Source organism: Hemitrygon akajei, chromosome 9 (assembly GCF_048418815.1).
Source record: "Hemitrygon akajei chromosome 9, sHemAka1.3, whole genome shotgun sequence".
Lineage (NCBI taxonomy): Eukaryota > Metazoa > Chordata > Chondrichthyes > Myliobatiformes > Dasyatidae > Hemitrygon > Hemitrygon akajei.
This window is the reverse complement of record NC_133132.1, coordinates 29,317,162-29,341,913: the sequence shown is the minus strand read 5'-3', so window position 1 is coordinate 29,341,913 and position 24,752 is coordinate 29,317,162. Positions and strand designations below refer to the sequence as shown.

General features: G+C 39.8%; 1 protein-coding gene across 2 annotated transcripts in view; it reads right to left on the bottom strand.

Moving 5' to 3' along the window:
- LOC140732977 (septin-2) overlaps nt 1-23,415 on the bottom strand; it is a 163,219-nt gene extending 139,804 nt beyond the window's left edge. The window contains exons 1-3 of one of the 2 annotated variants that reach the window (XM_073055709.1): nt 23,290-23,415; nt 13,510-13,569; nt 7,376-7,424 (exon numbers count right to left, since the gene is read on the bottom strand). In XM_073055709.1, coding sequence (XP_072911810.1) covers nt 7,376-7,396 — 21 coding nt within the window. In that variant the 5' untranslated portion in view covers nt 7,397-7,424; nt 13,510-13,569; nt 23,290-23,415. The remainder of the gene's footprint in view (nt 1-7,375; nt 7,425-13,509; nt 13,570-23,289) is intronic. The other variant, XM_073055710.1, reaches the window with a different exon arrangement.
- Between the last annotated feature and the right edge of the window lie 1,337 nt (nt 23,416-24,752).

The window sequence follows — 24,752 nt, the reverse complement described above, 5'->3', positions numbered from 1 at the left end:
GAGGGAGGCAGGTGATGTGCTCCGCCATGTCCCCCAGCTTGGGGAACCTGGGTACACGCAGCCTGTCAGTGTTCCCCGGGAAGGCACAATGCTCAGTTCCCAGGTCCTTCTCTCACCTCCACCCCCACCCCGGAGTCTTTAGCTCTTCTGATCCCAGTCCAGACAGCAATGTGGTGAGCATTTACATAGAAACACAGAAAACCTACAGCACAATACAGGCCCTTCAGCCCACAAAGCTGTGACGAACATGTCCTTACCTTAGAAATTACCTACGGTTACCCATAGCCCTCTATTATTCTGAGTTCCACGTACCTGTCCAGGAGTCTCTTATAAGACCCTATCGTATCGCCACCACAGTCACCAGCAGCCTATTCCATGCACTCATCACTCTGCATAAAAAACTTACCTCTAACATCTCCTCTGTACCTGCTTCCAAGCACCTTAAAATTGTGCCCTCTTGTGCTAGCCATTTCAGCCCTGGCAAAAAGCCTCTGACTATCCACACGATCAATGCCTCTCGACATCTTATACACCTCTATCAGGTCACCACTCATCCTCCGTCGCTCCAAGGAGAAAAGGCCGAGTTCACTCAACCTATTCTCATAAGTCATGCTCCCCAATCCTGGCAACATCCTTGTAAATCTCCTCTGCACCCTTTCTATGGTTTCCACATCCTTCTTGTAGTGAGGCAAACTGGACTAGAAGATCGCCCAGAAGAATGTTATTGACAGTGTTTGTTACAATGTGAAATATACTGCCAAAATAAAAATATTTACAATGAATTAACTAGCATATGTGCTCTAAGTGATATGGAACTCACATCAGACTATTCCCATATCTTCATATTTTGAGAATAAAATTCTCCAACTGCCCAAAGTGTTTACTGCAGTTCCCTACCACTCCTCAGCAAGTCAAAGGAAGAGTGTCCAAGACTCATCCTCGCACTCAAGTCTTATCAAAACCTCATATTTCTTCTGAGGAAAGCACCCTTTTCCAGCATAGGATTCACTCTCAACTACCTGTTATCTGTTATAATCTGTTATAATAATACTTCACAAAACATTCCAATTACTTATATAATAATGAGAGAGGGGGAGGGAGAGGGGCAAAGATTTGGACAGCGGACAAGAACAGCTTGTATAATTTAACAACTGTTTTTACTGTGATAAATCGGGCAATATGACCCAGGGAAGAACCTGCTCAGTCACAGACAGGGGAGGTGATTATTACACACCCCAGTTACAGACAGGGTGACCCACAAACACACACGCGAATAACTGTACAACCCAAGCTAAAATATAACAATAAGTGAACTTGAAGTTCCCACCATAATCCTGCAAAAGCACTCTAACACAAGAACAATAAGCAGCTCTGGTCATTAAAAATTCAGGGGTGGGCTGTTGTTCAGGTGCTCCACACCCCACCTCCAGAAATTCACAATACTTTAAAATGTCGTGCAGCATCTTCATCAATCTTTTACATTCTTATCCTATAAAATGCAGAGGTATTGCTTACCTCAGCTCAATTTTTAATATAGACCTCTGTCAATTAATAAAGGAAATTATTCCACCAAGAACAAAAGCTCAAAGTTCAAAAGTAAATTTATTATCGAAGTGCGTGTCACCATATACAATCCTGAGATTCATTTTTGCGGGCATACTCAATAAATCCATAATAGAATTTTAACTATAATGTAATCAATGAAAGACCACACAAATTCGGGCATTCAACCAGTGTGCAAAGGACAACAGGGGGGGAGGGGAGTAAATAACAAATATTGAGAACCTGAGATGAAGAATCCCTGAAAGTGAGTTGTGGGAATATTTCAATGATGGGGCAAGTGAAGTTGAGTGAAGTTATTGCCTTTGGTTCAAGTGCCTGATGGTTGAGGGGTAGTAACTGTTCCTGAACCTGGTGATGCGACTTCTGAGGCTCCTGTACCTAATTCCTGATGGCAGTAGTGAGAAAAGAGCACATCCTGGTTGGTGGGGGTGGGTACTGATTTCCTGCGACAACGCTTTATGTAGATGTGTTCAATGGTGGGGAGGGCTTTACCCTTGATGTACTGGGCCGAATCCAATACATTTTCAAAGATTTTCTGTTCAAGGGCCTTGGTGTTTCTATACCAGAATGTAATGCATAAAAGTTGCAATACAAATTAATAACCAATTCCACAAACAGCTTCAATTAATTATCTTTCATATATAAATTAAATATGTTTAATATGTTATTTTCCCTCACAACACTTGATAACTATTGCCATTTAAGAATTTCATTATTGGGGACTATAGTGAAGGCTAAACACTAGCTGCATAGTCACAGAGAAAGAAGTGACAAGTCCTGCCAACAAAATGATTCCTGTTTTATTTTTTCTGCAACAAACAGAAGGTTTGGTGATGATTCTGCTGAAAGCTTTACCTCTTTTTCAACTGAGTCTGAATGCAGCTTTGCAAAAAATACATTGGACCTTAAATACTGGAAGAGACTTTTCATGGAATGCACAGGGATTTATGAAAAGTGAGCTCATCCACCCCCTCCATGCCCATTCCTCCATGACCTTGCACATAACAGTTACCAAAACTTCAATCTCATGACTATGAGAACGCTCTGCTTATCTCAATACAACTGTAATCGAGTCTGTGCAATGAGGTTAAGTCTCCAACAAAGCTGGACGACTTTAAGAAAATTATTGAGATAAGAGGACTACGAATTTTTATTTAATTTTTCCATAGTTAGTCATCAGAGGCTTTGGAAAAATAAGAAAATTGTCAGAACAGCTTGCGCAACCTTTTCTGGCAAAAATAAGGTGACTAAGTCTCAGCTGTGTTGCATTAGCAATTCCACCCCTCCCTGAACTGAAACACCATCTACAAATTTGCTGACAAAACACCAATTGTTGGCAGAATTTCAGTTGGTGACCGGGAGGCATAGAGGAGCAAGCCAGATCAACTGGTTGAGTGGTGTCACAGCAACAACCTTGCACTCAACATCAGTAAGACCAAGGAATTGATTGCGGACTTTATGAAGGGTAAGTTGAGGGAACACACACCAGTCCTCATCAAGGGATCGCAAGTGGAAAGGGTGACCCGTTTTCAAGTCCCTGGGTGTCAACACCTCTGAGGATCTATCCTGGGCTGAACATATAGATGCAATTACAAGAAAGGTACAACAGCAGTTATAATCCATTAGACGTTTGAGGAGAATTCATTTGTCACCAAAGACTCTCGCAAAATTCTACAGATGTACGATGGAGAGCATTCCAACTGGCTGCATCACTGTCTGGTATGGAGGGCCCATGCACAGGGTCGGAAAAGGCTGCAGAAAGTTGTAACTTCTTCCAGTTCCATCACAGGCATAGCCTCCCCAGCCTCCAGGACACCTTCAAAAGGTGACTTCTTATTATGTATGCAATGTACTGCTGCCATAAAACAACAAATTTCTCAACATATGTAGTTGATACTAAACCTGATTCTGATTCCATTGCTGGCAGAATCTCAGATGGTGATGAGGTGGTGTACAGGAATGAAATAGATCAGTTGACTGAGTGGTGTTGCAACAGCCTTGTACTCAATGTCAATAAGACCAAGAAATTGATTGTAGACTTCAGAATTTGATATATCACCAAAGGCTCTAGCAAATTTATACAGATGTACCGTGGAGAGCATTCTAAGTAGTTGTGTAAGTGTTGTATAGTGGTATGGAGGAGCCACTGCACAGGATTGGAAAAAGATGCAGAGGGTTGCAAACTCAGCCAGCTCTATCATGGGCACAAGCCTCCCCAGCAGAGGACATCTTCAAAAGGCAATGGCTCAAAAAGTTGGCATCCATTATAAAGAACCCCACCCCCAATCACCCAAGACATACTACCATCAGAGAGGTGGTACAGAATCCTGAATACACACACTCAGCATTTTAGTAACTACATATATATGTAACAAATATATATCTAACAAAACCCATTGCTAACAAATTGGCGACTGGCATGATAAGCTACAGTGATGCACAACCGTCTGAATAGTTAGTGCTGCAACATGGAACAAAACAGTGTCATTTATCAAATCATAAATCTCACACCTAGATTAAAATAACAAATAAATATACTGTTAATAGGGAGGCACTATATCAACCCACTCAGCTCAATGAAAGAGACAACAGCAGTTCAACCAGTCCGTATAACCATTTACCAATCACAGATATAAAAGATAAACCAAATTTATGTGGTGAAACAGAAGTCCTACACACAAAGAAAGGTAGTTCACCCATTACAAGAAATTTACTATACATTCCCACTCCACCAAAAACCCATCCTCACAACTTCTGAGTAAATCCTTCTTGACACAGATATTTATCAGTTTAGGGCATGACCCAAATTCAACACATTGAAAAGCCATACTAAACATGTGCTGCTCTCAGCTTACAAGAGTTTACCATGAAACTGCACCATGTAAACAATGCTATCATTTACATGACACATTATCTACTTTAACAAGTTCAACTTGTAAGGGATGAGCTAAATACATATAGAGTTCCACAAATGACTGAAGAAATCCATCTGGTTTGGTCAAGCTGGTTCCCTGCTCAGCTTATACCAACACACATTCAATAAAATTCTGATAACCCAGCACCTTCAGGGCCTTGGCGATTCCAGGCCAGCAGATTTTCCAGAGTATTGTCCATTACAACAATTAACAGCTCAACACATTCATGCTTTTAGATGTTAATATTTTCAAAAAGCCTTATGAACTTAAAAGTGTGGGAAACAGAGCTGTGAGAATTTAAAGAGAAATAGGGACAGGATTCCAAAACCACTAGCATTTCAGAGCAAGCCAATCACAGGTTAACTATGTTCTACCTTAGTACAAATTCCTCAATCACAATATTAAGTAATACTAAATTGAGTTTTCAAATGAATTGCTCTTTTACCTGGATATGTATTTGAATAAACAAGGCATAGAGAGATAGGGATTTAATGCAAATAAACACAGAGTGTTAGACCAAAGGAGCTTTTTCTATGCTGTACAACTCCGTGACTCTAGTCCTATGATCTCCTCCCCACCCCTCCTCCCCCACACAGGATGTGTTCCTAGCATTACGCCGCGGAGAGATGCTGTCTCTACAGTTCAGCATAACCTCAGAGCCTCAGATGGCAGAGCAATACTTATCAACATCTACTCAATTATACTTCCATCTAAAGCAATATTAAGTGTCCCATCAGTGAGTCTAATTTAATTGCATTGTTTTAAGTATATGAACTACTCTTCTGTCATCAGGATAACTGTGCTGAACTTGATCATTTGTTTATTTGTTCACCATTGCATGCTACCTTTTTTTCACTAGTCTTGATCAATAGGAAGAAATTGTATTCAACAATCTGATACTTAAGCTCCTAGAAACCATTCCTGAAATGTAACTGGGCTGATATAATGTAATTAGATCTTATCCAAGTTATGTAAAGGATTCAAAACAGCCACTAATGATTTCATTGTTTTAATTTATACTTGTATTGAAACATTAATTTTTACTTTTATCCCTTTAAATCCTCTTACCGGTAATTTTTATATGGAGATTATCAGCCAAATCAAATGAAACATTTATGTGTTCAAACATTGTGCGTTGACGTGGGTTAATCACAAATCTGATTAACTTGACTGAATTTTTTGATGAGATGGACAACAGTGTGCAGTAATGCTGAATTTATGAATGATTCATAATAAAAAGTACCGTACATTAAACTTTACAAAATTGAAATCTATGGATAAGATGAAAAGGAGCAAAGCAAAATTTGCCAAAGGATATAAAATGGAATTGTACAGCATGGCATGCAGCCCTTTTCCCTGAACACAGTAATGGCATATTGTTATTTAGAAACAGAACTTCCATCAGCCCTTTGGAGAATGAAAAGGCACAGCTCATTGTAATGCTCAAATGCACAGCACAAAGAACACAAGTTACCGCTACGTACTGTATGAAAAAACTAAACACATCTGAAGAGAGCTCCAGAGAGACCTAATGGAAATGCAAACTAAACAATAGATGCATACCAAGTGTATCCCTTCTTAAAACTAAAAAGTTTGTTTCTTCATCCTGAGCTAGTCAGGCAACTATCAGGCATCTTCCATAAAAACATTATGAGAAAAGTGGCAAAGCTCAGAAAGATTTAAGGATACAATTGCCCACACTGCAGATCACTGAATGTGACATGAGCTAATCAATGAAGACTATTCTGTATTTAAAGTAATTAGATAAGCAGCAATTCAAAAGTTTTAGCTTGAGTTTGAGTTTACATTAAAGAATAGATATAAGAACATTAAATCCATAGGCTATTGTGCACAAAAATGTGTATGTAACACAATGAACCTATTTGATGGAGAAGATGGCAGCTGAGTCCAGACACCAGAACTGCCATTGACAATAAATGCTGACATGTGAACAGTTTATAACAAATTCATATGTACTAACTAGAATACACATGTATCATGAATCATGCACTCCCACCTCCACCACTCCTCCAGGTACTGTTACAACTTATCCCACTGCTCTATTAGCCTATTTTAATTTTAATAGTTTAGTAAGCCTGGGTTCACCATCATTCTTCAATCTTGTGTATTGTTCACATTTCCTAGATTTTTGTTTAGGTGGGGCACAGATAGTAAACCTTAAATCAAAGAAAACAAAAACTGCAATGACAATCATGTAAACACAGGAAAACTGGATTGAAGTTTGAACAATCATTGCACTTAATAAATTGCTCTCTTCTTATACTGTTCAATAAACAGTTGCAAATAATTAAACAATTCCAGATAACTCAGTGAAATACTTAAAACTTGTATCAGGACCTACTCTAATAAGGAATTTATATTTATAACCAGAACTTATGGTTGATCAAAGCTATTCACGTTATTTAATTGTACCAGTTAACTGGAAAGATGAATTTGGAATTGAAAGTCAATAGTCAATTTTAGTTTAAATTTCTCCACGTCTGTTCTGAATGGGTTTACAATTACTTTACGACTAATTCCTCTCTGCACCCACCCAAACAACCTGCCCCCCCCAACAAAAGTGTAGACTCATCAGGGAAAATATACACCTTTTCTTGCATTATTTACAATTCCTAGAGCTTCAATTTGTTCCATATGTTTCAGTCTTCACACAAGCATGAACTTAAAGCTCCAATGTTAAAACACACACACACTTCTCCAAACATCTTACAACATCTATGGCCATCATATAGCAAGATATTTCAGGAATATTTTATCAAAAGGCATTTTAAATGAATATAACTGTTTAATTGTGTAAGTAAAGTGGGCATTATTAAACCACTCTGGATTTCAGTTCAGCGAATACAATCATGTAGCTACTCATTTAAGTTACTAACCTTTGCCTTTTCTGTTGACATGCTGGCGTTTAACTTCACAGCTCAAAATCTAAAGAAAAAATACATACATGGAATTAACAGAACAAATCAGGAACATTAAAACTACCAGCACAGAACACACAATGATGAAATGGTGCTGAAAGCCATTCACTTCATCAGATGTTGTTGCAGATGATGCAAAATTAAGATAGGTGGAAAAGCAGGTAGTGCTGAGGAAGCAGAGAGCCTGCAGAAGGATTTAGACAGATAGAAAAAATGGGCAAATAAGTGACAGATGGAATATAGTACAGGGAAGTAGGCCTGGAATATTTTCTGAACAGGGAGAAAAATCAAAAATTAGACATGAAAATAGATTTGGGAGTCCTCATGCAATATTCCCTAAAGGTTAACTTGCAGGTTGAGTCACTGGTAAGGAAGGAAAATTCAATCTAAGAATTCATTTCAAGAGGACTAGAACATAAAAGCAAGGATGTAATGCTGAGGCTTTATAAAGCACTGGTCAGACCACACTTGGAATATTGTGAGCAGTGTTGGGCCCATTATCTAAGAAAAGATGTACTAGAATTGGAGAGTGTCATGAGAATGATTCTAGGAATGAAAGGGTTAACATACGAAAAGTGTTTGATGGCACTGGGCCTATATCCACTGGTATTTAGAATGAGGGGATTCTCATTGAAACCTACTGAATATTGAAAGGACTAGATAGAGGGTTCGTGGAGAGGATGTTTTCTAGTCATTGGGTAGATTTAAAATAAAGGTTGATAGCTTCTTGATTAGCCAAGGTGTCCAAGGTTACAGGGAGAAAGCATGAGATTGGGGTTGAGAGGAATAATAAATCAGCCATGATGGAATGGCAGAGCAGCCTCGATGACCAAATGGCCTAATTTTGCTCCTATATCTTAGGGTCTTGTGCACTCTGCAGCCAAAATTAACTAGAGTGATGACTTGAACCACATTGTCATCGCCTGCTGATTTTGGAAAATAAATAAACTTAACTCAAAATGACAATAGTAACTAATAGAGCACTTCATACAGATGATGTAGTTCAAAGTGCTTCATGATTAGATGAAGCGCAAATATAAAAATAAAAATAAACATAAGCATGACAATGAAAGATAAAAAGATGTTAGTTAAAAATAAGGTTAAATTAACAGGTTTTGAGCTGGTGTTTAATCTGAGTCTACATCCCTTATAGTTTGAGGCACTGAATTCCACAGTTTAAGAGCGTAGTTCAAAAAAACTGACCTGCCAATTATCTTTTGAGGGAGATTGGTTAAATTTAAGAGACCAGCAGAAGAAGACCTGAGAGCTCGAGAAGTATTATAAAGCAAAAGCAGTTTTATGATGAACTCCGGTCCCAGACAATTAAGAGCTTTAACAACAAATAAGAGAACTTTAAAATCAATTCTAAAAGATACAGGAAGTCAATGCAGAGTAATTAGGATAGGAGTGATATGCTCCCTCATCGTGGTTTTAGTTAAAAGTTGAGTAGCAGTGTTCCAAATGAGTTGAAGTTTTTCAATAGATTGCTTAGGAAGGCCAGTAAAAAGTGCATCGCAGAAATCTAGTCTATTCCATATAAAAGCCTGAAATATTATCACACCACAGAAACAGATGTACCTTTGCAATATTAAGAGTAAAAATGCTGCTCTGGTTACTTTATGTGGAATTTAAAATTTCAATATGAATCAAGGATAACACCCGGCCTATATCATATAATTTTTTATAAATATGCACTCCTGAAGCAAAAACAAACACAACTGGGGTGCAAAACACTACAGATATACCAGCAGAGTTTAAAACTGACTTTGTGACTTAACAATATTCACTAAACACCCATTGCACAAATGCTTTTGGACAAATGTTGGTAGCTGATGCATGTCTTCAAACAAACAATTCCTGACAATAAAATACAAGACCATCTCAAAAGCACTAAACATACCTTGGAGCTCACTGCAGTCCATCATGGAAAAGTGGAAAAAATATCAAACTACAGCCACACTGCCTAGGTCAGGCCGGCTTTCTAAATTTAATCACCGGAAACGGCACTTTTAAGAGGTTACTGTGATGTTAAGTCACTCCGAGTGAGCTGCAGTTGTTGGTGGCTGCAACCGGAGACTAAGTTCATGGCTTGACAGGCCTTGCACAAAAAGGGTACTTATGGAAGAACAGCAAAGAAGTAGCCCCGGCTAAAAAAAAAAGGCCTATCTTTGCCTGTGAAAACCTTGCAGAGCATCACTTAGAAGATACTGTAAAGACGTGGAAGAAGGTCTTGTGCTTGGACGAGACTGAAGTGGAACTTTCTGGCCTCAACACTAAGTGTGCTGTAAAACTAATACCGTGGATCAGCCTGGTTACATCATCACTACTGTAAAGGCGTGATGCTATGGGGATGTCATTCAGCAACACGGACTGGAAGTCTGGTCAGATTTGATGGGAAGATGAATACTGCTAAATACAGAGAGATCCTTGCTAAAAGCCTGCTAGTCTCCCCTAAACTGGGGAGGACATTCATCTTTCAATAGGACAACGACCCAAAGCACACTGCCAGAGTAACCATGGGGTGGCTTCAAATGAAGGAAATTGATGTCCTTGAGTGGCCCAGAGCCCTGACCTTACAGGGTGCAATGTGAAAACAAGGATGAAATGCTGAAGCTTTATGAGGCACTGGTGAGGCCTCACTTGGAATATTTTGAGCAATTCTGGATCCCTTATCTGAGAAAGGATATGCTAACATTGGAGAGGGCTCAAAGAAGGTTCATGAAAATTATTGCAGGAACGAAAGGCTTACCATATGAGGCACATTTGATGGCTCTGGGCCTGTATTCACTATAATTTAAGAGATCATATTGAAACCTATCGAAAGTTTAAAGGTGTAAAGTGACTATGAAGAGAATGTTTCCTGTAGTGGGGGAGTCTAGGACAAGAGAGCACAACCTCAGAATAGAGGGATATCCATTCAGAACAGAGATGAGGAGGAACTTCTTTAGCCAGACAGTTGGTGAATCTGTGGAATTCAATGCCACAGGTAGGTGTGAAGGCCAAGTTATTGGATGTGTTTAAGGCAAAGGTTGATAGATTCTTGGTAAGTCAGAGATGTAAGGTTATGGGAGAAGGCAGGAGAATGGGGTTGTGAGAAAAATAGATCAGCCACGATCAAATGGCATTTGACCGCTCTTGCACTGTACTCCTTGGGAGTTTAGAAGAATGAGGGGGGACCTCATAGAAACATTTTGAATGTTGAAAGGTATGGACAGAGTGGATGTGGCAAACACAAGGAAATCTGCAGATGCTGGAAATTCAAACAACACATACAAAACGCTGGTGGAACACAGCAGGCCAGGCAGCATCTATAAGGAAAAGCACCGTCGACATTTCAGGCCGAGACCCTTCATCAGGCCTTCAACAGTGCTTCTCCTTATAGATACTCCTGGCCTGCTGTGTTCCACCAGCCTTTTGATGTGGATGTGGCAAAGTTGTTTCCCACGGTGGGGGAGTCTACTACGAGAGGACATGACTTGAGGATTGCAGGGCGTCCATTCAGAACGGAGATGCAAAAAAAAAATTTTCACCAGAGTGTGGTGAATCTGTGGAATTTGTTGCCACGGGCGGCAGTGGAGGCCAGGTCAGTGGGTGTATTTAAGGCAGAGATTGATAGGTATCTGGGTAGTCAGGGCATCAAAGGTTATGGTGAGAAGGCATGGGAATGGGACTAAAGGGGAGATTGGATCAGCTCATGATGAAATGGCAGAGCAGACTCAATGGGCTGAATGGCCGACCTCTGCTCCTTTGTCTTATGGTCAGACTCAATGGGCTGATTACCCTAATTCTGCTTCTATGCCTTCTGATTTTATGGTCTTAACTTGATCGAACATCTCTGGCAAGACCTCAAGATTACTGTCCACTGCCGCTCCCCATCTGACGCATCCTGAGCAAACTTGAAAGGAGGAATGGGCAAAGCTAATAGAGATATATGCAAAAGGAGATTAGTTGCTGTAATAGCTGGGAGAGGTGTTTCAAATAAATACTGAGCAAAGAATACTTCTGAACTGCTGACATTTCAGTTTTTGAATTTCTGGTTTTTCGTACTTTACTATTTTCCCCGTTTTTGGGCTGCATTTGTGGGAAAAAAAATGTGATACACAAATAAAAGTTCTCAGTTAAATTGATCAAAGTCCCTGGTTGCAATACTCATTTATGTGACGAAAGCGTTGGGAGATGAATACTTTTTACAAGGCACTGTATCTTCTGGAGCATCAGAAATCTTCCATTATGTTCTTTATTAGACCAAGCAACTGGCTGCACCAGAACACATCTGTGACATACTTGAACTATAAAATGCACAGAAGATTCTGGAGTTTTTAAATTATTGACCTGCATGAAGACATTTCCACCCTGACTCAACGACACAAACATTCCAGAAACCCCCTGTTCCAAACACTTAAGTTTCTATATTCCAGACACAACTGCTGAGTTCATTTTAAATCTCACCAGCCCACTCACATAATCAGTGCAAAAGATAAAGCTCCACAGAATCTGGATTCTGAATTTTTCAGCAGACTTATCTCAAAGACACACTCACATCAACTCAGAGCCTAAGAAAAGCAGCGTGGATGAGAATGCAGTGTACCTGCACAGAAAACAGCAACTTCTAGTTGGGATTCCATGATCTGTATATGTTTATTTTGAGAACAAATATACGTACATATAGCACAACATGCTACTCTAGCAGTACAGAGCCTGTTCAATTTCCAGTCTATGAGACCATAAGATACGGGAACAGAATTTGGTCATTTGGCCCAATGAGTCTGCTCCGCCATTCCATCATGGCTGATCTACTATCCCTCTCAAAAACCCATTCTCCCACCTTCAACCTGTAACCTTTGATTCCCTGACTAATCAAGAATCAGTCAAACTCCACTTTAAGTCTGTGCAGTAGCTTGGATTCCACAGCATTCTGTGGCAATTAATTCCAGAGATTCATCACTCTCCGGCTAAAGAAACTCTCCTTTGTCTATCCTACATGTTATTTCCTCAAAGAATTCTAACAGATCTGTCAGGCAAAATTTCCCCTGAAGAAAACCATGCTGACTTTGGCTTATTTTATCATGTGCCCCGAAGAGCCACGTACCCCAAAACCTCATCCTAAATAATAGACTCCCAACATATTCCCAACCACCGAAGTCAGAATAACTGGCCCATATTTTCCTGTCTTCTGCCTCTCTCCCTTTTTAAAGAAGTGGAATGACATTTGCAATTAAGCAATCCTCCGGAACCATTCCAGAATCTAGCGAATCTTGAAAGACCATTACTAATACCTCCACAATCTCTTCAGCTAACTCTTTCAGAATCCTGGGGTGTAATCCATCTAGTTCAAGTGACTTATCTGCCTTCAGCCTTTCAGGTTATTAAGCACCTTCTGCTTAATAACAGTAACGTCACTCACTTCTGCACCCTGAAACTCTTGCATTCGGCACACTCCTAGTGTCTTCCACAGTAAAGACTAACAGAAAACAGTTTGTCTACCACTTTTTTATGGTAATTTGTCCCCCATTACTACCTCTCCAGTACCGTTTTCATGTGGTCCAACATCCACTCTTGCCTCTCTTACTTCTACATCTGAAAAAACCTGTGTCATTCTCTTTCATATTATTGGCTAGCTTGCCTTCATATGTCATCTTTTCTCCCTTATGGCTTTTTTTAGTTGCCTTCCATTGGTTTTTAATAGCTTCCAAATCCTCTAGTTTGTCCCTAAAGCTTGCTGTATTAAAAGCCCCCTCTTTTGCTTTTATGCTGTTTTTGACTTCCCTTGGTTGCCTCCTCCTTCCTTTAGAATACTTCTTCATTTTTGAGATCTATCTATCCTGCACCTAAGTTATACAACTCACCAGGCATATCATTTCACAAAGATATCATCCCAAAAGCACTTCATTCTACAACAAACAGCATTACCACAGCCAGAATTTACCAGAAAGTGGTTGTTGATGAAATATCTTTTGGATGTCAGCTATAAATTAGTATTTTCTGTCCTTCTTTGGTTACATTTTTAACCTCTGGTACATTTGATGCCCACTTCAAGCTCCTAGCTGGTTCAATAAGATTCTGAAGTTTGTTAACTAATGCAGATGTCCTACCTCCAATTCTGCTTCTCAACTCACCAATGACAATCCGGTGCACAGTTTCCCTCGGTGACACTGGAATATAAAAGAAACAGAATAATCAGGTACCCTGACCCACAACAAGTTAAAAACATGCAAGTAAAATATTCCTATTCTGGTAGGAATGTAACCAGATATACAGTAATTCGTTATCAATAGTTGCATAAACCAGGGGATATCAAATTGTCCACACTTCACACAACCGTTGAATAGTTAATTTCACCAACTATCACATAGAACAGGAATTCCATATAGATGCTGCCTGACCTGCTAAGTTCCTCCACCGTTTTGTGTGTGTTGCGTTGGATTTCCAGCATCTACAGATTTTCTCATGTTTGCCATTTTATTAGGTACAGGAGGTACCTAATGAAGTTAACACTGAGTGTATTAAATCAACAGGCAGTCTATCCAGACACCTTAATCGCAGACAAGGAAAATCTGCAGATGTTGGTAATCCAAGTGACACACAATATACTGGAAGAACTCAGCAGGCCAGGCCACATCTGTGGAAAAAGGTAAACAGTTGATGCTTTGGGCCGAGACCCTTCATCAGGCCAAGGGTCTTGGCCCGAAACATCGACTGTTAACTCTTTTCTACAGATGTCTACTTTGCATTCATGTTCAAACATGCTACAATCTTGGTTCCACAACAATCTTGCAAAACAACAAATTTACCAAAGACTAAAAATTGCTTTCCTCCATTGAAAGAGAGAAAGATGACAGGGTAACATGGCAACGCTACACAACTGAGACTCCAGATTTCCGAGTCAAAGAGCACAGAGGGACTGCATCAATGACAAAGCATCAGGATTTGCAGTAAATTATGTAAAATCCCAATGTACTGGTACTTTTAAGTATGAAGTGGAACTAATCATTTTCCTGGTTGCAATAATGACACCACGAACCATACTGCGCCAATGAGAACTAAGTCCAAAAACAAAAGGAATCCATGGATCAACCACACCACTAAATGAGCTGATGCAATTTACTGAGTTAGCCATGAAGAAACTGCAAGCTTCAAGGATAAAATACAGCAAGGAAAAGGGCTACCCATGCTAAACCTCAATAAAATTGATTGTTTTGTAATGCCTTTTCTTTCTCCTTCATGTTCTGCCTTTTCAATTATTTAACCAATCACTTCTGAAAGAATGATAAATCTCAGCTCATTGTTGCTTGTGCTAAAGCATTCCATGCCACGACAGCCAACCGTAAAAGCATTTCCTCTGATACACCCACTTAGTTCAATTAATAATCCTGAATGTTGCCAAATTACTAATTCACTGCTCATACTTCAGATGTATTCTTGTAACATATTTTAGAAACATGAAGGTCATTGTTGCCCTCATCAATTTACTTGTCCTGTTCTAGTAAAAAAAATACCAATTTGTTTGGTATTTCTTCACAAGTACATCCTCTAGATAATCCACCTTGGAAAAATAACAGAACTACATCTATGCAAAGAACATTGTGCCGATATAATCTTATCACTCCAAAGTGAATGCAGAATTTAGGAAGCATCTTTGTTATAATAACAGTGAAATAAATTGCCCTTTTGAGGACTGCAATCCCTTCAAGCAACAGGATGCTACCAGGATTTGGTGACATTGATTAAGGATAGTGTGGAGGGGCTGTGGAGGTTACAGTGGGACATTGACAGGATGCAAAACTGGGCTGAGAAGTGCCAGATGGAGTTCAACCCAGATAAGTGTGAGGTGGTTCATTCTGGTAGGTCAAATATGATGGCAGAATATAGTATTAATGGTAAGATTCTTGGCAGTGTGGAGGAACAGAGGGATCTTGGGGTCCGAGTCCACAGGACACTCAAAGCTGCTGCGCAGGTTGACTCCGTGGTTAAGAAAGCAGACGGTGCATTGGCCTTCATTAATTGTGGGATTGAGTTTAGGAACCAAGAGGTAATGTTGCAGCTATACAGGACCCTGGTCAGACCCCACTTGGAGTACTGTGCTCAGTTCTGGTTGCCTCACTACAGAAAGGATGTAGAAGCCATAGAAAGGGTGCAGAGGAGATTTACAAGGATGTTGCCTGGATTGGGGAGCATGCCTTCTGAGAATAGGTTGAGTGAACTTGGACTTTTCTCCTTGGGGCAACGGAGGATGACAGGTGACCTGATAGAGGTGTATAAGATGCTGAGAGGCATTGATCGTGTGGATAGTCAGAGGCTTTTTCCCAGGGCTGAAATGGCTAGCATGAGAGGGCACAGTTTTAAGGTGCTTGGAAGGAGGTACAGAGGAGATGTCAGGGGTAATTTTTTTTTTATGCAGAGTTGTGAGTGCGTGGAATGGGCTGCCGGTAATGGTGGTGGAGGCAGAAACAATAGGGTCTTTTAAGAGACTCCTGGATAGGTACATGGAGCTTAGAAAAATACAGCACTATGGGTAACCCGAGGTAATTTCTAAGGTAAGGACATGTCCAGCACAGCTGAAGGGCCTGTACTGTGCTGTAGGTTTTCTATGTTTTTTTCTAAGGGACAAGTGTTGGTCATGGCACTAACCAAATTCACATAATCTCTTTGAAATACTCACTTGGATCACTTGGCTTGGTAACATGCATCAAGTTTTGCAAGGTTTCAATATCTTTTCTATGACACACTAAACTTCACTTAGCCGTCAACTGAATTACTCAGAGGCCTGGACTTTTAACCTCAAGACAAGATTTCAAAATCCACTACACCCAAATCTCTAGATCTTTATGTGGCAACATAAATCCCACCTCAATAAACCTTACAAAATCTGTCTTACAAACATAACAGAACTATGAATACAAGAAACATGAGGATGCTATTCAGCCCTCCATACCCATGAAGATCACAATTAATCTTTCACTTCAACCCACATTCCTGCACAAATCCCATTTAGCTCAATTCCTTGAATATCGAAAAAGTTTTCGATATCAATCTTGAAAATATCAAACATCTCTGTTTTCAAGATCCTTTTTGGAAGTTTCTATGATTCACTCCCCTTTGTATAAAATTTTTAAAAACTTATTACTGTCCTGAAAGTGCAATCCTGACATTGAGACTGTGATTTATTTCCAGCACCACAACCAAGGAAACCATCCCCATCTACACAATCAAATTCCATAAAAACTGCAGTATTGTTTAAATAAGTTCACCTCTCATTTCACAGGCTCACTCTCCATTCTTCACTCAGAAGGTGGTGAGATTCTGGATGAATAGCCACAGAAATGGTAGATATGACGTCAATTGTAATATTTAAGAGAAGTCTGGATGGGAAAAGGAAGAGAGGGTAATGGGAGGCCATGATCTCAGAGGAACGGTGATAGCAAAGGCTAAGGGACAAGACAAAGTCACCACTACTGCGCTGAAAATTTGTACTCTAGTAACAATAATGTTTCGAACCAAGCTGCTTTAGTATGTAATACTAATTAAATCGTTTGAGTTGGTATGGTCTCCCAATGGCCACGTGGGTTTCCACCAGGTGGTGGAATCTCCTCTTACATTTCAAAGATGTATCGGTTAGTTGGTTAATTGGTCACATAAGTGTAATTGGGCGGCAAAACCTTATTGCACCAGAAATGCCTGTTACCATGCTGTCTCTATAAATAAATCAATTAGATTGCCCAGGTATTTTGTCCACAAATACAAGACAGATCCAGTCTAGCAGATTACCAGTCTATTGTGTTCAGTTCTGGTCACCTCATTATAGGAAGAATGTGGAAGCTTTAGACAAGGTGTAGAGATTTACTGGTATGCTGCCTGAATTAGAGAGCATGTCTTATGAAGAAAGGTTGAGCCAGCTAGGGTTTTTTCCTCTTTGGAAGGATGAGAGGTGTCTTGATAGCAGTGAACAAGATGATGAGAGGCATAGATAAAGTGGACAACCAGTGGCTTTTTCCCAGGGTAGCAATGGCCAATATGAGAAGGCATAATTTTAACATGTTTGGAGGAAAGTATAGGGGGGATGTCAGAGGCAGCCGGGCTTGGGATCATCTATGGCAGAGTTAGATAGGTACGTTGAAAAATGGAAAGCTACGCGGGAGGGAAGAGGGAAGTATTAGATTGTTCTTGGAGTAGTTTAAAAAGTCAGCACAACCTCATGACCAAAGTGCCTGTAGTGTGCTGTACTTTTTAATGTTCTATGGTCTTTGCACAAACAGCAGGAAAATGTTTAAAAAGCTGTTGGTTGTACTATTGGTAACAAGAATTTACCAATAACTTTCCCACTTAACTTCAGATCCAATTACTATATTGACCCAAATATGGACAAAATGGCTGAATTCTGCAGACAAGTGTCTACCCTTGAATATGACCAAGGGTGGCATTAAAAGCCCCAGTAAACTGAAGTCAATGAGCATCAATGGGAAAACATACATAGTAGACACACATAACATAAAAGGTGGATTGTTGTGATTGTTGGAAATCCATCGCTGTGTACGTTCATCAGGGCAATATCATGAGATCAAGCAGCTTCTGCTTGATAATTAATAACCTCTGAAAATATAATAGGGAATTGTGCTTCCTGACAACTGCAAAATAATTAAATTCAAGAACAGTGTTTGTGTTTGGCAAAATCTCATCCTGTGAGTTTGGTTTGAGGTGTTCTGAAGAGATGAGGGCAGGGATTAGGAACTCAGTTTAACTCCTGGAACTATACAACAGCATTATGGGAGCACCTCAACCACAAGGAGCTGTGCCATGAAGTTACTCACTACAATCTTCGAGGGCAATAAATGCTGGTTTTATCAGCAACACCCACGCTCCAAAGATCAAAATGAGGAAATGACGTTTGGATTCATCGACTTAATGTTATATGAGTGATACATTATTGTGTAATCACAATTAGTGACAGCTTTACATAGCCAATGCATAAGAAATGAATCTGGTTCCATTGGACACGCTTTATGCATTACAAATTCTTACCAGCAGTTCCTAATTAACCCACACTATTTTAAACATCCCTTAATTTTAATCAATAGACTAAATATGTAATTTCAAAATTACCCTATTCTTATTACAACAGGATTTTCTACCATTTTTTTCTTTCTAAAAGATTTTTTTTAATATAATGCCATTATTTCCTCTCTAATGGTCAATGAACAAAATGAATACATTTGTACAACACTTACCGAAATGTCTTTAAAAATGAATTTACAAAGGTGCAACAATTAGAAGGATTCAACAAATGCAGCTTTTATGTGCCAAAAATCAAAGTTCAGCACTTCAGATGAAAGACCACGTCCTCTGCTCTGCTGTGGGACACAGATTATGTCTGTGTGAATAAATAGAGCAGCAACAGAAAATTCAGAGACAGAGATAACTCGTGGCTTATCAGAGAATGCACAAAGGACAGGGTCGGAGTAAAGCACCAAGATGTACAATACCTTGTAAAGAAGAAGCATGGGAGTGGGAACAGAGGAGTTATATTCCCAGACAACAATACTCTCCACCCTTAAAATAAAAACAAATACTTCATAATGATCTAGATCTGATGCTACAATCCATTCACTCAATACTCCCACCGTTTTAACTCAGTCCTTGTACATTAGGCTTGGATTTGAAAATTTATATACCGGTATATAGTAAATCTTTCAATCTGAGAGTCCTATTATCAGGTCCACATACAGTGTGTCTCACCTACATATAAAATGTTTCCTAATGGGTTTTCAATCCCTGATTTCCAAATTTAAAACTCATACCAGAGTTTAACAAGTCTGGTATTCGCGAATCACTTGCCTTATCTGGAATGCTTCTATCTAAGTAATGTGCATAAAGACAAAAGAAATTCCTGCTCCAGCAAATTCCACCAACACACAACAGCAAATCCACAAATTTGGACAGCCCTGATCTATCAACCTTCATTGTGTGCAAAAAAATTACAGAACATATAAAGATAAGTTTAAAGAAAAAAGTTATTCAAAATTCAAGATGACCCACTCTAATGACATATATTCAACAAATGATTTAATAAGAGCAACACACACCTCTGTACCATCAAACTTGATGCCAGGATAAAAGTTTGATGTCATACCAGCTCCGGCGCACTGGATAGACCAAAGGAAGGGTAAACCAAGAATCCTTCAGTGAACTGTTATCTAATGAGAACATGCATTTCCCATTAAATTACAACATTCATCAAGAAGGAATATATTCTAACTAGAATCCTCCGACTCCAAGGCCGCTAGCCACTGAACAGGATACATGCGATAATCAGGATTTCAACAACAACATTTCAAGGAAGTGACAATGAAAAATAACCAGTTGTGATCAAACAGGATGCAAAAGATGTCATTATCCACTTAATGTAATTACATTCAGCTATTTCCCCCCAAACAGTGCTTTGAAAGCTACAATAGAATCTAAATAAAATTAAAGTACATACAAAAGCCCATCTTTTACCAAAAAGCAAAATCATAAACTTGCTTACAGTTCTACACTGATCACATATCTTTCATGAGATAGCATTCCATTTCAGTTCTTATCTTGATTAGGAAGCAGATGGATTCCACACCACATCATGACATCCACCAAATAAGAGGATTAATTGTACAATTATAGACCTAAACCTATGAACCAAGAGAAAAAGACAGACCACAAGATATAGGAGCAGAATTTAGACATTTGGACCATCAAGTCTGCTCTACCATTTCAGCACGGCTGATCCATTTTCTCTCTCGGGCCCAATCTCCTACCTCCTCCCTGTATCCCTTCATCCCCTGACCAATCAAGAATCTATCAACTTCTGTATTTAATATAAAAATATTTGGTACACCACACAAAAAAATTGTGGTTCACCTCTCTGGGCTCTGAGAATATATTTGTGAAAGCTTATTTCAAATTACAGTATGAAAAATATAGAATAAGAATCATTAAGGAAATCATGGCCAGTCATGTCTGAAACATTGTGAAGAATTTTAATTTTAACATCACCTTGCCGGTGGTCTGCAGAATGAGAAAACATTTTCACCCAAAAAAACTTATAATTTATATTTGATTGATTATAGCTAAAATTGTTAATTTCATATTACAACATTTGAAAGTTTTTGACAAGAACAGGGCATTCGGCCCATCAATGCTTGGCAAATTCCTATTCACATTGTGTCTTGAAATAATTTAAGAGTTCAGATTTGTAAGTCTCTAAGGTACTATTCTCAACTACACAACTAGGTAATTTGTTCCACATGTCCACAACTTGCTGTGTAAAGAAATGACGATTGTCTAAAATCTTCCTTTAATCAGTATCCATCTATTGCCCCGTGTCCTCATTGATGGATTAATTTTGAAGCAGCAGCTAGCATCCATCTTACTTACACCCTAAATGTTTCTGAACACTTCTATCACAGCTTCTCTCATTCAACATCTATTTAAGTTAAAAAGGTTTAATTCTTTCAATCGTTCTTCATAGCTCATACCATGCAGATATAGTTTAATCTTATGAGAGGTAGAGAAATTTCTATGTTAAATTGGGATTTTTTTAAGAACATACGCATCCTTTTCTCCATATTTCTATATCGCTAGGCATATCATTAACTAATATTTAAGCAGAATATTTCCTTCCACAAAAACTCTCAAGTCAACATGCCGATCCCTCCAAGCATCAGTTTTACACCTTGGCAGGGCAAATGCAAGGAGACATAGGCTGTTAAGGGCAATATCCTTAAGAGTGTTGCTGAGCAGAGTCCAAGTTGGGGTCCAAGTTCATAGCCCCTTGAAAGTGGCCACACAGGTCGATAAGCTGGTTAAGAAGGCTTATGGAATGCTTGCTTTTCTTGGTCAAGGCACCATGTTCAAAAGTCAGGAGATTATGCTGCAACTTTACTAAACTCTGGTTAGGCCACATCTGGAGCACTGCGTACAGTTCTGATCGCCCCACTACAGGAAGGATGTCCTGCCGAAGGGTCTCAGCCCAAAACGTCGACTGTACTCTTTTCCACAGATGCTGCCTGGACTGCTGAGTTCCTCCAACATTTTCTGTGTGTTGCTTTGATTTCCAGCATCTGCAGATTTTCTGTTTGTGATAGCAAGGATGTTGAGGAGAGGGTGCAGAAAAGGTTTACCAGGATGCTGCCTGGTTTAGAGGGCATGTGCTATCTCAAGAGGTTAGATAAACTTGGGTCTATTTTATCTAAAGCGCTGGGGGCTGAGGGGAGATCTGATAGGTTTATAACATTATGAGGATCATAGAATGGACAGAACGTATGCTTCCCAGTGTTGAAATGTCTAAGACCAGAAGGCACGCATTGAAGGTAAGAGGGGGTAGGTTCAAGGGGGATGTGAGGAGCAAGTTTTTTTTAATTTAGTGGATGTCTGGTGTGGTGGTAGAGGCAAATACATTAGAGGCTTTTAAGAGACATTTGGATAGGAGCATGGATGTAAGGAAAACAAAAGGATATTGAAATGGCATAGGTAGGAGGGGTTAGTGTTTGAGTGTTTTTGATTTTTTAGCTGGTTCGGCACAACATTGTGAACGGCCTGCTCCTGTGCTGTACTGTTCTATGAACAGTAGAGAAGGCCAGATTCAGATTGTGACCAATACTATAGAAACTGGCAGAGTATATGCACTCATTGTTTGAAGATCAATGAGATAAAATATTTAAGGAAAAGTCTCAAAGGTCAGTGCTGCATTAGTTCCTGGTTTTACTCTTTAGATGGGAGCTCCACAACTAACCACAGTTATATACATAACTGGTCAATGGAAGAAATAAGTTAGAGAAAATAGAATATATAACAATTTAGAAGTTAAAATGGTGAGAACTAAAAAGCATTGCACGTCTGCGTGGTCAGGTATAATCTGAAAATTAGTAAGGGTTTAGATTGCAGAACCTGAACTAGATTCTTCACTTGGCAAGCTGCCATTGAATGTTTCAAGGAAGAAACTGTACCTTAAAAAGGGTGTGGATGTAGCCCATTCTTGGATGAGACAGAGGGCATGATTATTTCATTATTTGGAGTTGAAAAACAGAACGTTTACACCTGTAAGTATTACACTTTATCTGAAGCATACTAATGTAAGTGTTTTAATTAGAATTTGCTTAGTTTTGATGGACATTAAATGGTAGGAAGCCATTTTCATATTCAAAGACATTTTGGTCATGTAGACATGGCTTTAAAGAGAACGAGTTTAGAACGAGACCAGTTAATTATATCTGTTGATGGCTGCACCCTAAGCTCCAGGAACTTGTGTCCAAAAACCAGCCAGTAACATAACAGTTGTGGTGAGCTGGCTGTTTTGCATAGGCAACTAACACCATAAAAGGACACCACACAGACCTTGCAAAATGCGAGAAACTGATAGAAATAGACCATTTTGGCCCAGCTAAGTCTCTAACTAGACAGCAGTGTTATGGAAGAGACTGTAGGGGGGATGTTAAACAGGATGAGTCTTGATGGAGGTTGTCGGACCCCCCCCCCCCAAGTCAACTGTTTATTTCCCTCCATAGATGCTGTTGGAACTGCTAAGTTCTTCCAGCATTTTGTGTGAACAAGATTGATAATTTCTTCATTCCTGACTAGTTCCTACTTGTGCCCTTTCTAGTATTAAGTCTTTTTTATTTCATCAAACTGTTTTCTCCCTTCGCTCTTAGTTCCAGTCTCTCTCTCGACCCCAACCCCTTCGCCCCAGCTCTCGCCACTCCAATCCCTCCCACATTCCTCCCTCGGGCGAATTGTTTCTGAACCCAGTCTTGGGGGGTCCAATTCCAGGATACCCGGTAGCCTCGACTTCTAAGCGGTGCCACCGTCCAGGAGCCGCTACTCCACACTACTCACGCAGAAGTTACCTTGTGCCTCCAGCTCTCTTTCCTCAGGCCTCACACGGATCAATCATTCTCGCCCGCCTGCAGACACTCTACCAGTATCCCATCAGGCAGCGCGCCGAGAGCTCCTCCGACATCCCGACGACGTCCGCGGCAGCGCTCGTTGGCGTCAGTGGAGTTAGTGTCCAATTACTTACCAGTTTCCGTTTACAGTTAAATTAATTCAGATTCATTATATTATGAGCTTTGTATCTGAGCTGAATTACTCTCCGCTCGCAGTTTCGTACAAGTTTGCAACTGAAGGGGTGAGACCTGCAGCAATAGACATATGAGATTCTGCAGATGCTGGACTTTTTGAGCCTCTCAGAAAATTGTGCAGGAACTCGGCAGGTCAGGGAGCATATTTGGAGGGGCATAAACAGTCGACGTTTCAGGTGGAGTCTTTGTGGAGAGGAACGGGGTAGATGCCAGAATAAGAAGGTGGAGGAGGTTTAGAAGCTCAAGCTGGCAGACCATAAGTGAACAAAACACAAAATGCTGGAGGAACTCAGTAGGCCAGGCAACATCTATGGAAAAGAGTACAGTCGACGTTTCAGACCGAGACCTTTCGTCAGATTCACCACCCACTGGCGAAAAAAAAGTCCTCCTTACACCTGTCTTAAAAAGTCGCCCCTCAATTTTCAGATTGTGCCCGCTAGTTCTGGACACCCCACCATACCAAACATCCTCTCCACATCCACCCTATCCAGTCCTTTTAACATTTGGTAGGTTTCAATAAGATTCCTTCCCCCCCCCCCCCCCGCCTCCAACATTCTTCTAAATTTCAGTGAGTACAGGACCAAAGCTCCTCATATTCATTCCCAGAATCATCCTCATGAATCTCCTCTGGACTCTCTCCAATGACAATGCATCCTTTCTGAGATATTGGGCCCCAAACTGCTGACAGTACTCCAAGTGCAGCCTGATTAGTGTCTTATTAAGGGTCAACATTATCTCCTTGCTTTGTTGCATTTTTGGTGTATACAGATTTTATATCATCTGCAAGCTTGTTAGTCACATCACTACATTCCCTTTTGTCATTTTTATAATTCAATTATTTCTCACACAAGAAGTGTTTTGAAAAATATACAGAAATCAAGCATATATAACAGATATGCCTCAACTATAAGCTTACATTTTAATAAGATTCAAATATACTGTCATCTTAAAGCATGATTGAATTTCCTCATAATCCAGCTTCAACATGTGAGCAGCACACACAAAATGCTGGAGAAACTCAGCAGGCCAGGCAGCATCTTGGAAGAGAGTAAATAGTCGATGTTTCAGGCCGAAAGTCCTACTGAAGAATTTCGGCCTGAAATGTCAACTGTCCTCTTTTCCATGGATGCTACCTAGCCTGCTGAGTTCCTCCACTCAGATTTCTGTGTGTGTTGCTCAGATTTCCGGCATCTGCAGATTTTCTCTTGTTTGCGATCAACATGTGAAAA